Genomic DNA, 16096 nt, shown 5'->3' on the forward strand with positions numbered 1-16096 from the left:
CGCATAACAGCACTTTTGGAATCTAGAACGTGGGGAGCCGATAGGGCTCTTATTCCGAATGATTGCGCTGCTAAAGAATTGTGGCTGTGGCGCAGAGGCAACCAGTTCTTTAGAGAATTAACGCAGGGCTGATAATCGGCTCTGATGACCAAGTTCCTAGCTGCCATTCAATATAAACGCCCCGTTTTTCATCATCGTGTATAGCTGCTAACTAAAAAGGCAGGGAAAACATTTATTGACAGTCTGACCATGTATGTAAACCATTAAAACTGGGTGCTCAATGTGATACCACACTTCGTCTACAAACACAGCTGATGTGCAGATATCTATACGTGTATGTGAGGCGTGCCGTTACTTTAACTCCTTCAATGTTATCCTTGTTATAGGGCACCGGAAAACGGAAAGCAGCCGGTTATAATGCAGAAGCCGCTTAGTTGAGCGGACGTACTGTTAGGAACGGCATTACATTTAGGTATGAAATGTAAGCGCAACATTCTTTTCTCAAAAATCCGACTCGAGCATAATTTCGTTTACACCCCAAGAAAAGAACTGAAGGACGCAGCTACCTTTTCTTTATTTAAAGAAAATCTGGCGTTGTAGGACTGGCGACATGATTACAGTTCTTTAACATGCGCCTAAACAGAAGAACGTTTCATAAAATTAAAGACAGGTGCATAATTTTCAACACCGAACTCTCGGCCCGACGTCGAGGCTGGCGATGGCGCTCGGCCGCGGCATCGGTGGCGTAACATCGCCGCATAAACTCCGCTTCGCAGATCAGCCGCGCGAGCCGCCGGGTGCGTCCGACATTGCCGCTTGCGCTCCCCAGGAAGAATGCAGTGGCGCATACCCCTAAACAATGGCTCATACCCCCGCAGGAATGTTTCTGTGGTCGGACAGCGAGCGCTTGGCCTTGGCATATAAAGCGTCGCTGTAAAATTGCAAAGTACGTCCTAAACACTAGCTACAGACATGATAGCGTCGGAGTTTAATTTGAGTATCCCACGAAACATACTTTCTTTTACGCGGAAACTCGAACACAAAGCCCTTTTCCAAGCGGCGTGGCCCGCTCGGTTTCTTGCTACATCGCGCCTCGCCTCCGCGCATGCGCAAGGAAGCTTCGGTTGCCAGGAAGCCCGACAAGCAGCCAGGAATCTTAAACAATTCTGTTTAACCATACAGATCCGTCCACAAGATTAGTCGCACTCATAGAGTTTTTCACTATAACACCTAGAGAGTAATCTGGCGCCACTGTCTATGGGAGTTTCTTAAGGGGGCACCATGCCGTCATTGGAATGACGGTATATGTGTCTGCGAGGCTCGTGTCGGCTGGTGTTGTAAGAGGCTTCGTCTAAAACGTGGATATGGCTACGCAAATAACGTGTTCGCAAAGTTAAATCTTCATAAAGTGTTTCCATTCCCGCATATTACATCTTTACTCACCCACGATGCATGACCAAGCGAAGAAAAGCAAGAAGAGACGACCAACTGTTTCAAAGCGAGCGCGAACCTTGTCGTCTGTCCTCCAACTTTAGCGGCCCGCTGACACTTTTTTACGTTACATGTAGTCGTACACACAATAACAAGTTCTCATAGTTAAACAAAACATGTTTTCGCGTAATAATAAAGCTAAAACAGCTTTTCACGTGCTGTTCTAGTAGAAAATGAATCATTGTGACAGACGGAACGGTACTTGCCAAGCGCGTCTTCAAGTTGTCCTGTCTCTACGAGAACGATGCCAATCCGAATCCACAATATACCGGCATTCCCATGCATACCACAGCGCAGCAGCGCCAGATTTCCCTCTAGGTAATGCAGTGAGAAACTCTATGGTCCCACATTGACCGAAAGGGCACGTGGTGCATTAGCGAGTCTTCGATGGCGCTTTCATAGCAAGAAATAACGTAACTAGATAGCTCGGTACGGTAACAGTTGCCCGGTGTACACGTAGCTCGGTTGTGCGTTCCTGGATTGACCATGTTATCGCCTTTGTCGCTTTTATGCCTGATGTGTGTTTCAGTAAATGTAGTTGTAAGTCAGCGCTCGGCCTTGTGTCCTTTCACTGCTTCGTCGTCTTGTTGATCCTGTTACCATTATGAATGTATACCAATTCGGTCAACTTTTCACTTTAACGCAGTGGTTAATTGAGCAGGAAAGATATACCAATTGCTACGCTTCACTTATATGTTTATTGAGTTAATGTGCCTTACGACATTCGAAGGAAGTGTTACATGTAATTGTGAATTTCTGTCCCTATTAAAGATTACAAAGGGAATCGGTGATGAGAACCAAAGATCCACCTGTATAGGTGTAGCGGCCTACACGGCTCAGATGACATCGACGAGCCGATTGCAGACCAGTCCATGTCCATAACAAGTGCTGTAAGTCTGCCTCCCGTACTGGTGCAGCACAGTACGCGCACAGTACGGGCAGAAGAGTCATCGATATGTCCCCAATGCACGCGGATGGATGGTGTGACAGTCGCACTCACGGGAACTCTTCCAAACGATATGGGGAGGTATGAGAGGCTGCGCGGTGGGCCTAATAAATTATTTCTAAATTTGCACTGTTTAAGAGTGCGGAAGCGCGAGGAGAGGCAACGGGTGCACGACCATCAAGGGACGGTATACAGGGTATCTGCTGCGGTAGGAGCGGCAATCTTTGAACGATGAATCCAGCAAACTCGAACTGGCCGTGCTTGACATGCATTCGGACATTCGCATGGGATCTGGGTTAATTTACATTGCTCTCCTTCAAATGTACCCGCCAGCACTGGACGAGAAAAGACGCATGCAGTACACTCTGACGTTCTACGATGACCACCTGTTTCCTGAGTGCACATCGTCTCCCACTGCGAACATGCGCCTATGTGCGATAGTCCCAGTAAGATTTAGGCATTTCGTCCACGCACAACACTGAGTTTAATACAATCGACGGAATTCATTCCAACAATACCTGTGGATTCATTCTCATTGAGAGCCTTAATTTCGGTATAGTCTCTTCCAATCGAAGACGTTAACGTTCTTTCGCTGCGTCCATAATGTAATGATTGTAGAATGTCTCTCTCCCTTTTTTATGTTTCTTTGTGTTTCTTTCACGCCCGCGCCACTTACCAGTCACTCTGTCTTTTATTTATCTTCAGCTGATAGTCAGTTCTTTCCCGAAACCGATCAGCAGGGTCTCATTTGTCACAGGTATTAGTGCTTTGGATATATTGTTGCTTTAACCGCTTGAATTGCTTACTACGGTGAGCCGAAAGACACGCAATAAAAGTGATTTCTGGACTTTTCACACGAACACCGATGGTTGCTTCGAAAATTCAGATTTAGTTTAACATAGAACATGCCGCGTAAAAAGAAACAAATCCTTGCCTTCAGCTTGAAAACAAGATTGTTTCAAAATGCATCAAACGTCCATCTCATGCCATCGTCACTTACCAGCTGCAATATTCTTTTTTTTATTTCAGAACCAAGTCTGTTCTACCCCGAAGCCGGTAAGCAGGGGTCCTTTGTCTCTCCTATCACTGTATTATTTCGATTTCTGTTATTTTTTCATACCCGTGAATTGTTTACTATGCTGAGAAAGAACACACGGTGATTTACTGAATTCTAAAGTGGGCATATATCGAAGTTTCGCAAGTACAAAGTACGATAGATTGTTGTGGGCCAAAACCAGTCCGCAACGGGTGCACGACCGCGAAGATCTAGTCAGTGATTTTTACCTTCAGCTTTGAAATAAAATATTTTCTAGTGCCTTTAACGTTCTTTGCATGCGATCACCGCTTATAGGCGACTCCATTCTTCTTGTGTTCCAGGGGATAGTCAATTCTACCCAGGTACCGGTAAGCAGGAATTCTTACGTTACTGATAGTATTGTTATCGTAGGGGGGGGGGGGGGGGGGTTGATTTTTTATTGGTGTATCACATGTACGTGGGATGGGAGGCGAAGGGAAAAGTCATTCAGGGATGGCTTGAGGGAGTCCTTCGCGCCCACGCGGCCAAAGACAGCAGCAGACGCACACGCATTTTGTTCACATTGTCATACACTTTCACAAAACCATCATATTAGACACAGCCTTGTCATACACTTTGACAACACCTCAAATTAAACACATCACTAGTTACTGCTCTACACTTTGGTTAGCGTGATAGGTATATACGTCATGAAGAGCACATGCAAAGGTGCGATGAGCTTAATATCGTCAAGGAAACTAAAGTTTGGAGAAGGCAACTGTCGTCATTGCGTAAAGAATATTTTCGTTCGATTTTTACAGATTAAATGTCCATGATGTCCAGTGGAGTCGGCAAGCTGTTTCTGCACGCGTACGTGAAAGTGCGCAGTTACGCAGTCATCCCACTGCCTTTCTCTCGCCAGAAGTGGCGGCTGCTCAAACCGTAACTTTGTCGCTGCTGTAAAATTGATATTTAAATCAAAGTTTTATTTGCAAACCTTTCTTGCAGAGTTGTAGGCACTCTAGATACGTATTTGGCCTCAAACACCGAACACGTTTACTAGGCTAGGATAATTGTGCGGAGAAGAAGCAGGTAACGAGTTCATTGACCGTGTCAACAGAGAGTTTCATAAAATAATTACTCCAGAGAAGTGTGGTGCTAGGGTGCACACAAGCTGCAAGCCGGGTTATTCAGCCAGCATACTATTGGTGCTTATTACATGGATTTGCCTACACTTCATCCTTTCGATTTCAGTAGGCTTTATGACTTTGCACACTAATCATTTCTAACTACGCACGGTTGCATAAAAATTTAGGCGAACAATAATAAGATTGCCTGGCGGTAGGATTCGAACAGAGGACCGCTAAGACACAAGCATGTTATGGAAACAATTAAGTAACGGGCGCATACGTCGACAATGTACAGAAGAAAAAAATCTAAGAATAAAGAAAAATCAAGAAATATTTTGAGGACGCTTAAGCTTCGCCTTTAAAAGCGGAGCACGATAGCATTCAAGGACCCCTGACTGCTCCTCACGCTTTCCGGCAACTACATCCTATGTAACCGTAACGTTTGCCCAGAAACGCTGCCGTCGAACGCTATGCACGAAGGCAGGCTTTAAGGTTCTCGACGGCTCGCTGCCGCGCATGCGCGGAGGTGAGCGCCATCTGGATGGTGGTGTTGCAAGGAACTTACAGGGGCGCGCCACTCTATGAATGGTAGCAACGGCAGAAAAGGGGCCTGTGTTAGGTTTTCGCGTAAAATAATTATATGTGCTACTATATTCAATTACAATTCGACGCTATGATATGTGCAGGTCGTGTGTAGTTAGATCTTTATGATTGTTCTGAGGCATCTTACTTTGAGAGTTCCAGTTAGTTCAGTAACGCCTCCGCGCCAGGCGGAAAGCCTGCGTGATTCGGAATGATTTTTCGCTCGCGAAACGGTAGACTCCGGCGCCGCATGCCAGACGCCAACACCGTATATATCGCAATACGGACGGGCTGTTAGCGCTGGAGGGGATGGTCCCGTATCGCGTCGATCGTGTTCGCCACAATGCATATATATACGGTGGGTCCTTGCTAACTTGGACCAAGATTTAAAAGTATATATATATATATATATATATATATATATATATATATATATATATACACTCTGTACTCCAAGTAAATATTTGTGTGCAATATCCAGCCTCTCTCTATTTCACTGCAAACAAAATTACAGCTTCGGATGACATGCTGCCATTTAATACTAATAGTTATTCTTTCCAAACCCCACTTCACATATGTACACATGCACACATGTGTCATGAGCCAGTAACCAACAATGCTTCGCTTTATATACATGTCAATTGAAATTGAGTCTGGAAAATATTTTTTTCGGCCCTAAAACCTTGCTATGTCTGGTAATCTGTGGGCGATCTTGCCAGGCTGAGTTTCCACCAGTGCCACAAAAAGAGTTTCGCTAACTTCTATGGTCAAAGCCCACCCAGAAATTACATAATGTGATTTCTGCCACGAAATCACAGAAGACACAATACCACCGCAGATAAGAGCCAGCGACGTGATTCATTGTAGTTGTGCCAGGTCACACTCGTGTGTCGACTGGATGAGCTGCTGGGCTTCTTGCGTGAAGGCCGCCACAAAGCCACCACGAAGCCATTTTCTTGTACGGTCATGCCGTGTACAGCGTTGTAGGGAGGAGGACCGCACCATTTTCAACAGAAGGTTCCAGCCAGCAACGCTATTGCCGTTAACACACCTCTACGTTTGTTCGCAATGAATGATTGGACGGAGTGCTTAGGCCTGAATGCAATAATCAGACTAGACAAGAATTAATTAGGCCAATATTTAGTAAATAAATATAGTTGTCGCTGTTCTGGCAGGTATGTACTACAGTCTCGACCAACACTAGCAATTGTTCTCAGATCTTCGGAAGGGTGCTCCTGCCGTGGTTTTTTTTTCGTGCCTAGTCGAATGACGAGCACACGGAGAAGATCGGAAGGCGCCACTTTAACTCGCAGTTTCCTGTGATAGGCCCACGCCGGTTCAACAGACTACGCGAATGTCAAATTCAGACATTATTTTGCTATTTTTCGGAAGCGGAGTTTGAGAATAATGGCCATTATTCGTTTTTATAAATATTCTTCATACCTAGTGAAGCAGCGCGCAAAACACTCCAATAAAGAAGGAAAGTAAACAAATAAGAGCGCTGAACGGGCTAGTGCGTTGTTCTTTATTGTGATAGCGATTATCTGAACTCTCCAGGCCTATGTTTGCCTTGGCCGTTGGCTTCGCTGTGATGTTTCGTACGACGGCCAGGAGCGATAACGCCTTTCTCACGCGCCTTAAGTTGCATGTGCGAGTGAAATCAAGCGAGGGGTGCTGACGTTCGAGTCTCTATCTCGCCCGCGCGAAAGGGAAGAAAGCTGGGAGGAAGCGCTCCAATTTCCCTCACGCGCGAGGCACCCACCGTTGGGGGGAGGGAGACTGGGCGGCGTTCAACTCTAGCTGCAGCTGCGTATGTGGCGGCTCTGCGTAGTAGCGCGCCTAATTTCGAGTGTGATCTGCGTCGGTGGCTCGTTCCGTTGCGCATGCTGTGTGTTCTTGGAGCTCAGTGTGCATTGAAGCGATAGACAGCACGAAGGTAATTTCGCTCGTTGCTGCTGGTTCGTTTCCTCAGGCCAGCGTTTCTACAGCGAGTGCCCGCGGTCATCGAATGGGATGTCTTCGTGTTTGCTGCGCGGGCTGACCCCATCCTTGGTAATTTAGTTAGCAAACGAATACGTAGAACTTGATAAGGCCGGTAAATGTACTATCCTTACTTCGTATGGCTGTCTGCTAATTGCACTGCGACTTGCGACTTCTTGCGCACTGCGACTTCTTGCAAAGTGGCAGAGCTGATATGTAAGTAGTACATCAACATTAGTGCACCGCCATGTGAAAATGGCACTATTCAGCAAAAGTGCGAAAGCGGTTCTAATGCGATTGTTACTGCCCTTCTAAAGATGACGATTCTCTCTTCTTTACTAGGACGTAAGGCTGGCTGATGCACGTCTGATGTATGGCTGATTGAGAAATCTACTTATCTGCCGCCATGGAAATTAGTGCCGATGTCAACCGTAAAGTGCTGTGACTAGCAAGAGGTGTTCAACTCAGTCTCAATACCTTGGCCGGGATCGTCAATCAACTCTTGCGCAGGACCACAGGCAGTGGGCCTCTCAGCCCATGCGCGCCCCGTCACCTATCTACGTCATTACGTGGTGTGCCACAAATGCCGTTACAACGGAATTTTTCCCCATGCTCGTTCTGACGATGTTTTCAAGGCCAAAACGCCGGACCACTGATGGGTGTGGGCCACCTTGCCAAGGCTATCCCAGAGAAAGAAAACCACACGTTTTCGTCACGGTTGCTTGCAGATACTGTTGAGCTGGATGGAATCGAACGTGAAAGCTCAACTCCTCTGCTATGGTTATGATTGGCTCTTGCATTTGTCTGTGGGATGCCATCAAGCTGCAAAGTCTAAGGCTACTCGCCGAAACGGGACTGATATGAGGGTAGCCAATTCGAATCTGGAAAAGCTTTGAGGTGTGTGTGAGTGTCAATGTGTTTGTGAACTGCCACAAAGACAAGATAAATCCGGCCAGTTGCTGTTTGCCAGCTCAAACCACTACAGACACCGCATGGGAGCTTTGAAAAACTGTCCAAATGGCCGCATCAGCAATCTCTGTTGTCGAAACAGCACACAAGAGTTCTGAGAGTGACGATGGGCCTCTACAGTTAACGTTTTCGATTCTGTGAAGACAAGTGTTTCTCCACTTACGGCCAATGTCAGCAGGAGCCGGCGTTTCTTCCCTCATCGCTTTTCCTACACTTTTCCAGAGAAGACAGTCCATGTCTTCTCTGGTACTTGTAGCGGAACGTATTGAGGCCCTTCACATGATTGTTTTCATAGTCGTGACCGCCGCACTCAGCTCCAAGGTCAACTGTCTGATTTTTCTCTGTGTCTGGTATTGAATTCTCTCCCTCAAAATTTTGTTAGAGTGAGCAGCGTCTACAGAGAGAAGACGACCACTAGCGTTAAGCCCTGGCGTGTTCCACCTTTGAAAGACCAGTGGAGAATATGGCAGAGAACTTGGGCCATTTCTGCAGGAGAGTGGCCATTCAGAGCTCCGAGACGAGGTAGTGGGTCGTTGTGATGTAGGGAATGCCATGTGAATTCGAGGGTTCGACGGAAGCCCGTCTGGTCGGGATGAAGCATTGAAGAAGTAAAACGGACACCGACCAACATGGAAGTGCTAAAAAATGAAAAAATCTAAAAGACGTTTCGGTTTCGCTACGGAAGCCTTGTTCACAATGGGATGACGGAAGGTTCATGGAAGCTTATGTATGCTTTAGAACGTGACGTAAGCAGCGCGTGTATGACGGGGGGAGGGTCCCCTCATTTCGATTAAGCGTGTAACGTGTTTTTTGTATCTCCAGTGACTCCAGATACAGACGCGATTTGTGGTTTCTTTCTTGGCCGATAATTCTCGAGCGGTCCCAGTCCATATTGTGGCCCGTTGCATCCGCGTGCTCGGCAAGGGCATTCGACACTGTACGCTTCTTTTCGACATCTTTCTGATGCTGTCTCAGTCTCTGATTGAAGTTGCCTGATTCACCGATGTATGCGTAGTCGCAATCTGCGCAGGGTATCTTATATACCACGCCGGGAAACGATTCTCTCGGAAGCCTGTCCTTACCGCCGACGAGTGCTTGCCTCAGCTTACATACGGGCACGTGCGCCACCTCAACGTCATAACCGCGTAGAACGCGAGACAGGGTTTCGCTTATCCCTGGAACGTAAGGTATGGCAGCACGCTTTCTTGGTCGGGGATTGGTCTGACGTGCTGGATTGGACAGACGGCGCTCCACAGCAGTCAAAAAGGATGTGGGGTAGCCGCTTGCCGAGAGATCACCTCGCACGTGGTCCAAGTCAGTGGAACGGCTTTCTGCTGTGGTGCAAATGCGGTTCGTACGGTTGAGCAGTGAGGCAGCAACCGACCTTTTGTGAGCGTCTGGATGAACGGATTCAAAGTTCAGGTAGCGGCCAGTGTGTGTGTCCTTATGGTACACGCTGAACGAGAGCCGTCCATCGCGTCTGCTGACAAGTACATCTAAAAAAGGGAGTCTCTTGTCGACCTCTGTCTCAAATGTGAATTGGATGGCCTTTTCTTGACTGTTTAGGTGCGCAGTGAACGAATCCAAAGCGCTGCGCCGAATCAGACAGAAACAGTCGTCCACATAGCGCAGAAAAACTTTTGGCCTAGGGCTGAAGGACGCGAGAGCACGCCTTTCCAAACATTCCATCGTAAGGTTGGCAGCGCTAACAGAGACGGATGCACCCATTGCCGTACCGTGGACTTGCCTGTAGAAGGCCTTGTCGAAACAGAAGTACGTGTTTCCAAGGCAAAAACAGAGGAGCCTCTTCAGGTCGGGAACGTGAATGGGCGACCTGTCTGGCAATGTCCTCTCAGATTCCAGAGCAGAGGTGCATGAATCCACAGCCAAGTCAGTCGGAATTGAGGTAAACAGTGATACCACGTCGAACGAAACCATCAACTCGTCGTCGTCTAGAGACACGTCACGAACTTTTTCAATAAAGTCACAGGTGTTGCTCACGTGCGTGGAGCTCTTCCCGACGAGTGGAGCCAGAAGCTGGTGCAGGTATGCGGACAATTTGTAGAGAGAGAGGCCCTCCCCCCCCCCAAAAAAAAACGAGAAAAGAAATAAAATACCATGAAATATGGCCTAAATATACTAGCCATACTGAAGAAGTGCTAGCAGGAAGATGCGGAGAAATGATCAAAAATTTAGTCGCGCAATTATTGATTAACCTGTGATGCCCTAATTATAGCGCACCAGCTCGTGTCCATAATTAATTTCTCGGAATAGGTTCATGACCACGGCGGGCTCATTCATTGCCAAAGGGATGTTGCGTCAACAATGGTGTCTCACCCTCGGGCATAAGGCTTCACGATATGGCAACGCACATCATTGTATAACGCAATGACGCAACAATGCAGATGATGCAGGACTATTCTGCCAGAAATATTATTTCATCGATCTCTTCTTGTCTGGAACAGGTGTATAAGACCTCTCTTTTGTTTGGAGCTTGCAGTCATGGAGACGATGCCCATAGCAATCACTTTAACGGATCGTTGTCCCCAATTCTTTACTTCTCGACTCACCTATGTGTTACCCATTCAGCACTTCTCAGCAGGATTTCCTTGCTGTAGCATTGTAAAGCGTGGGGTTTCTTTGTTTTCGAGGGGATCGCTATCTTTCTGTAGCTCGAGAACGTGGCTATGAAATTAGTTTTTTTCCAGACAGGGTAATACTGCGTTGCACAAATAGCGAGCCACCTAACAAATGAAAGTTCCCATTCTTTCTGTTTTCTTTCTCCTTTTACAGATGTTTTACTTATTGACAGAGGCAGCGGTAAGTGGTCCAGTATTTTACATAAAAACATATTGTGAAGGACACGAGATATAGGTGAAGCATGCATTTAGAAAGCATTAAAGAAAGCTAGGGCAAGGGAAGATGTTTGATCCAGCCCACGGGCTAGCGGCCTCAGCGTGTCTTGATCGCTTTTCCAAACCACGCGTTCTTCCATGTATCTATCGCCCCGTAACATCACTCTGCCGTGGCTGAAGAGCCGTCCTGGCACATCCGACGAAGGTAAGGACCTACAAGGGCAATAGGGCTTCAGCCGGGAAGCGTGAACAACCTCATGTGGTATTGAGGAAGTTGAAAAAGCAAAGCCGAGGTTTCTACTCTCATAATTGACATCACCGAGTTGGCGCAGGTTCTTTTAGGCCCAGGTGTAACGTGGGGGGAACTTCCGCATAGACCGACCCGGCGGCATGGCGGCCATAGGAGTACTAGAGAGCCAGGCATGAAGTGCATACTTCTGTGTCGGCTGTCGTAACGGGATTTTGTGGAATCTTGCGAATCACAAAGTTCGTTGTAGGCAAGTTGCTGAGCTTCATGGGCTCGACCAAAGACGTCACTGGCGAACTCAGTAGGTGAGTGAGGAGCCGACGAAAAGAGAGTCTCAAATAGCCATGTAGGATGTCGACCAAACAGCAACTAAAATGGGGAATATCCAGCGGTACCTTGTCATGACGAATTGCTCCCGACGGTAACAAATGGTAACGTGCTGGCCTAGTCACGGTGATACGGTGGAACATACATGGTCAGTATATAAGTTAGAGTTCGGTTTAGGTGCTCCGTCAGTCCATTCGTCCATGTATGATAAGCAGTGGTGATCTGAAGTTCAGGGGAGCAGGCACGAAGAAGGTCATCTACCACTCGTTACAGGAAGTACCTCCCGCGATCGGTGAGGAGCTACCGAGAGGAGCCATGATGTAGAATTACGTCGTGGAGGAGAAAGTCAGCGACATTGGTGGAACAGGTTCTCGGCAATACCCTACGATGGGGAAACGCGTGGCGTAAACGGTCATGACCGCAACCCATATACTTCCCGTGATGGATGTAGTGAAAGGGCCTAGAAGGTGAGGGCCCACGCGGAAGAATGGCTCTGTAAGGTTATCAATCGGTTGTAGCTGGCCTGCTGCAAACGCTGAAGGACTCTTGCGCCATTGGCAGCCTTCACAAGCAGCGACGTAGCGGTGCGCAGAACAGCACATGCCAGGCCAAAAAAACCGATGCAGGATGCGGGCGTACGCACGCGAGACACCTAGGTGACAGGCTGTTGGTACGTCGTGAAGCTGGTGGACGCTGAAGCGTAGATGGCGACGTAGAAACGACCAGAAGAAAGCAGAAGCTCTGGGACATCTGAGCTGATATTACAGCCATACATAACGTTGTCGTGTAACTCAAGCAGGCGAACAAAATTACCTGGTGATGGGGTGATGAGACGGTCGATGATGAGCCGCAAAGACGCGTCTCGTCGTTTGATGGGGATATCATCCCAAGGAACGATGGACAGTACGCAGGCGTCTGAGTCAGGATCATTGAGGTCGGGAAATCGAGAGGGTGGCGTGACAAAGAATATGCGTCTTGGTGCAATCATGCAGATTTGTAGTGCACAGCAAACGAGTATTCTTGTAGCCGCAGTGCCTAGTGCGCGAGTCGTCTAGACGGATCCTTGAGCGACGGGAGTCAGCAGAGGGCATGATGGTCTGTAATAACAGGAAAAGTTCGGCCAAACAAGTAAATTCTAAATTTTGTGACAGGCCACACTAAAGACAGGCACTCGCATTCAGTGACGGAAAACTTTCCTTAGTATAATGAAAGAACGTTACTCGCGTAAGCGATGGCTCGTTCCTTGCCGCGCTGTTTTTGGCCAAGGACAGCCCCAGTTACATGACCACTGGTATCAGTGCCAAATTCTGTAGGCGATGTGGGGTCAGAACGGGCCAGTATTGGTAGTGTATTCAGTAGACGGTTGAGGGCAGGCAATGAAGCTGCTTGTTCGGATCCCCACACCAGAGCAACGTCCTTCTTCAACATTTCACTGAGAGAGCAAGCTATGTCCGCGAATTTCCGGACAAAGCGACGAAAGTAGGAATATAATCCTATGAAAGAACTGGACGTCTTTGGCTGAGCATGACACGGGAAATTGTTGCACCGCTCGCACCTTGTCGAGGTCGAGGTTCAACCGGCAGCACTGACAAGGTGATCGAGCATAATTATTTTGCGTCACCCGTAACGGCACCTGCATGAGTTCAGCTGAAAGATGGCTCGACGTAAGATAGCAAGAACGGCCAATAAACGGGTGAGGTGGCTGTAAAACGTAGGCAAGTAGACAATGACATCGTCTAAGTAGCATAGACAGATGGACCACTTATATCGCCGCCGCAGAGAGTCCATCATACGTGCTAAAGTTGCTGGGACAATACACAGTGTGTCTAACGTCTCACACTACACAGGTCATCTAATGCAATAAATCCAGTTTCTCGTGGTCCATAGGGTCAACTGAAATCTGCTAATAGCCGGACCGAAGGTCGATTGACGAAAAATGTTGGGCTCAATAATGGCCATTGAAGGAGTCATCCATGCAAAGCAAAGGGTGACGCCCGTTTGTGTTACTTTGTTCAAACTCCGATAATCAACGCAGAAACGCCAGCTGCCGTCCTTCTTTTTCACGACAACGACAGCGGATCCCCACGGGCTTAACTAAAGTTCGGTGACGTATTTTGTAATCATTTTGTCAACCTCATAACCTTAGTCGAAAGGCTCACGTTGAGAAGGGGAACGACAAGTGCGTTCTCAACGACGCAAACAATTGTGCGAACAAGGACAACACCGCGGGCTGACAGAGCGTCGACAATCGGAGGCAAGGCGTATTCGCCATCGGGAATATTATCTTAAGACGTCTTAGTAATGTATGCATCAGCTTCAGGTAGCATCAAACGTGATGGCAAGAGCATGAGCGTGGTGGTATGTCGGCTGAAATATGGGGAAGATGGGGCAGATCAAGCTTAAGAGCACCGGTCATAATGTGAAAATGCGCAGAATGACTGGATGAAAAGTCTAAGCCGAGGATTAGGCCATGGGGGCACTTCTGAATGACAGCAAATTGGGCTGAAATGGGGTGACGAACAATGCAGACGCGAGTTGTACGTAAAGTAAGAAGGGCAGCAGTCTCTCCATCAGCGACGGGGAAAACGCAAGAGGTGGAAGGCGTTGGCACTTTATGAAGACGACGATGAAGATCTGCACTGTTTACAGAAATGTGCGCCCCATGCAGTGTCGAGGACCGCCGAAATAGTGCCGCCATCGATATCAACGTCTCAGGCTTCAGCTTCTTCGCAGCGTTTCGAGAGGATTTGGGGTGGGAGTCGGCAATGCAGCTTTACCTCCTGACCTTGCGCTGCTTATTTTTCCTGATAAGTAGGTGCAGGGCTAAAGCGGGCAACGGGCGAAAAGTGTGCGGTGAGCGAGACTCGAACGACGGCTTGGAAGCGAGCCTGACTGGTGACCACAAGGCGACGAGCAGCGACTATTTATCCTTATAGGATTATCGTCGTTGGAGAAGTACGACTTGGTTGTAGGTGGGAAGTGGTTGCTGTCCGAACGGCGGTAAGGGGTGGACGGCGTTCGAGGTGGCGAGGGCCAGCGGGTGGCGCACTAACGGGGGACGTGGTCGATACGGGGACAAGAAACGCATATCGGTTGGTTATCAGGTGTTCTCCACGCGGCAGAGTTGCGAGATCGTGCGGCGAATCGCTGGTCTCGATATCATGATGGGGGACGCCATGAAGTTTGAATTGGGCTGGCCACGCTGCACACAGAGTGAATGCCCATGTTCGCGAGCTTCGGCCAATGGCTTGCACGAATGGAGTTGTAATCGATCTCGAGTCACCGGCGTGAAATTGAATAGGGGTCATGGCCTCAAGTTCGCGGCGTGCAATCTGTGTCACCTGATCTGGTGGAACTGATGGCTGTGCTGCTGTGGAGTCTTTCGAAGACGACGACGTCACCGCCGTGTTGGAAAGACAGGCAAACGCTTGGCTGATGCGCCAGGTTTGAGCCTGCTCAAAGCGCCCGCAATACTTTGTAATAGCGTCAACTATAGAGACGTTTTTGCACAGCAAAAGCTTGAAAGCGTCGTCGGCGATCCCTTTCGAGCTGTACGCTAGCTTGTCGCCCTCTTGCGTCCTTGCATCGGCCTTTCGACATGGCGATAACATGTCTTCAATGTACGAGACGTAAGATTATGTAGACCTCTACGCAGGTGACGTGAGAATCTTTTTCGCAGCGATCTTCTCGGCAATGGCCTCCTCAAAGAAGTACCCTAGTGTTTTTTTGCAGGTGTCCCAGCTCCCGATCTCAGCTTCGTGGTTATCGAACGAGAGAGATAGAGAGAGCAAGGACAGTATAGGCTGGGAGGTCAACGAGACGAGCACCCGGATTTCTACCATACACTGGCGATGGGGGAAAGGGGAACAGAAAGACGAATAACATGGAGAGTGGAAGCACTGAGTGCGTTTAGGAGAATGCACGGGGGCATTATCTATGGTTGCTTAAGCCAGTGAACTTCAATTAGTGTACTAGTGCACGAATCTCTTTTCGTGTCAGTGATGGGTGTGGCCACGGTCCGAGCATGTGACTCGGAGAACGGTCTTGAGTCCAATAGATTTAAAGCTGCCCGCACAGAGATGCAGTGTACGTCGTAGCGAGGGCAGGTACCCAATGGGTACTGGACGGTTTTCTCGCTCCCACAGGAGGCGCGCACCTGGCTCTCGGCCATTGCAATGCAATAGGAGTAGGCGTTAGTGAACGCCATACCTTTCAGGTCAAAACTAATATTCAAATAATAATATAAGGACGCTTCCCATCAATTGCTAGAACTCACGCTTTCTTCCTGCGCCAGCCAATCCGCTTCACGGGAACAACAGAATGTGCCAGGATCCCTGGGTTTCACCAGCACGACCATAGAAGAGGAAGATGCTGATGTTGAGGCCCCGTTTTCCACCATTGCACACATTATCATGTTTACAAAGACAGCGAGGGGAAGAAAAGATGTCTGGTCCGGGCCACGTGCAAGTAACCTCACTGTACACTTCATCGCTCTGCCAAACCTCTCGTTCATCCACGTAATAATCGCTCCGCAACAATAAATTGGAACTACGT

At 48.2% G+C, this 16096-nt stretch overlaps 1 protein-coding gene across 6 annotated transcripts in view; it reads left to right on the forward strand.

Moving 5' to 3' along the window:
• The window catches only part of LOC135917712 (uncharacterized), a 147292-nt gene that overhangs the window by 3955 nt on the left and 127241 nt on the right, over positions 1-16096 (forward strand). For 4 of the 6 annotated variants that reach the window (XM_065451273.2, XM_065451278.2, XM_070536096.1 and 1 more), the window contains exons 2-4: positions 3467-3493; positions 3815-3841; positions 10907-10933. In XM_065451273.2, coding sequence (XP_065307345.1) covers positions 3467-3493; positions 3815-3841; positions 10907-10933 — 81 coding nt within the window. Of the gene's footprint in view, positions 1-3466; positions 3494-3814; positions 3842-10906; positions 10934-16096 lie in introns of those variants that run through there. The other 2 variants (XM_065451274.2, XM_065451275.1) reach the window with 2 other exon arrangements.

The sequence above is a fragment of the Dermacentor albipictus genome, chromosome 3, assembly GCF_038994185.2.
Source record: "Dermacentor albipictus isolate Rhodes 1998 colony chromosome 3, USDA_Dalb.pri_finalv2, whole genome shotgun sequence".
Classification (NCBI taxonomy): Eukaryota; Metazoa; Arthropoda; class Arachnida; order Ixodida; family Ixodidae; genus Dermacentor; species Dermacentor albipictus.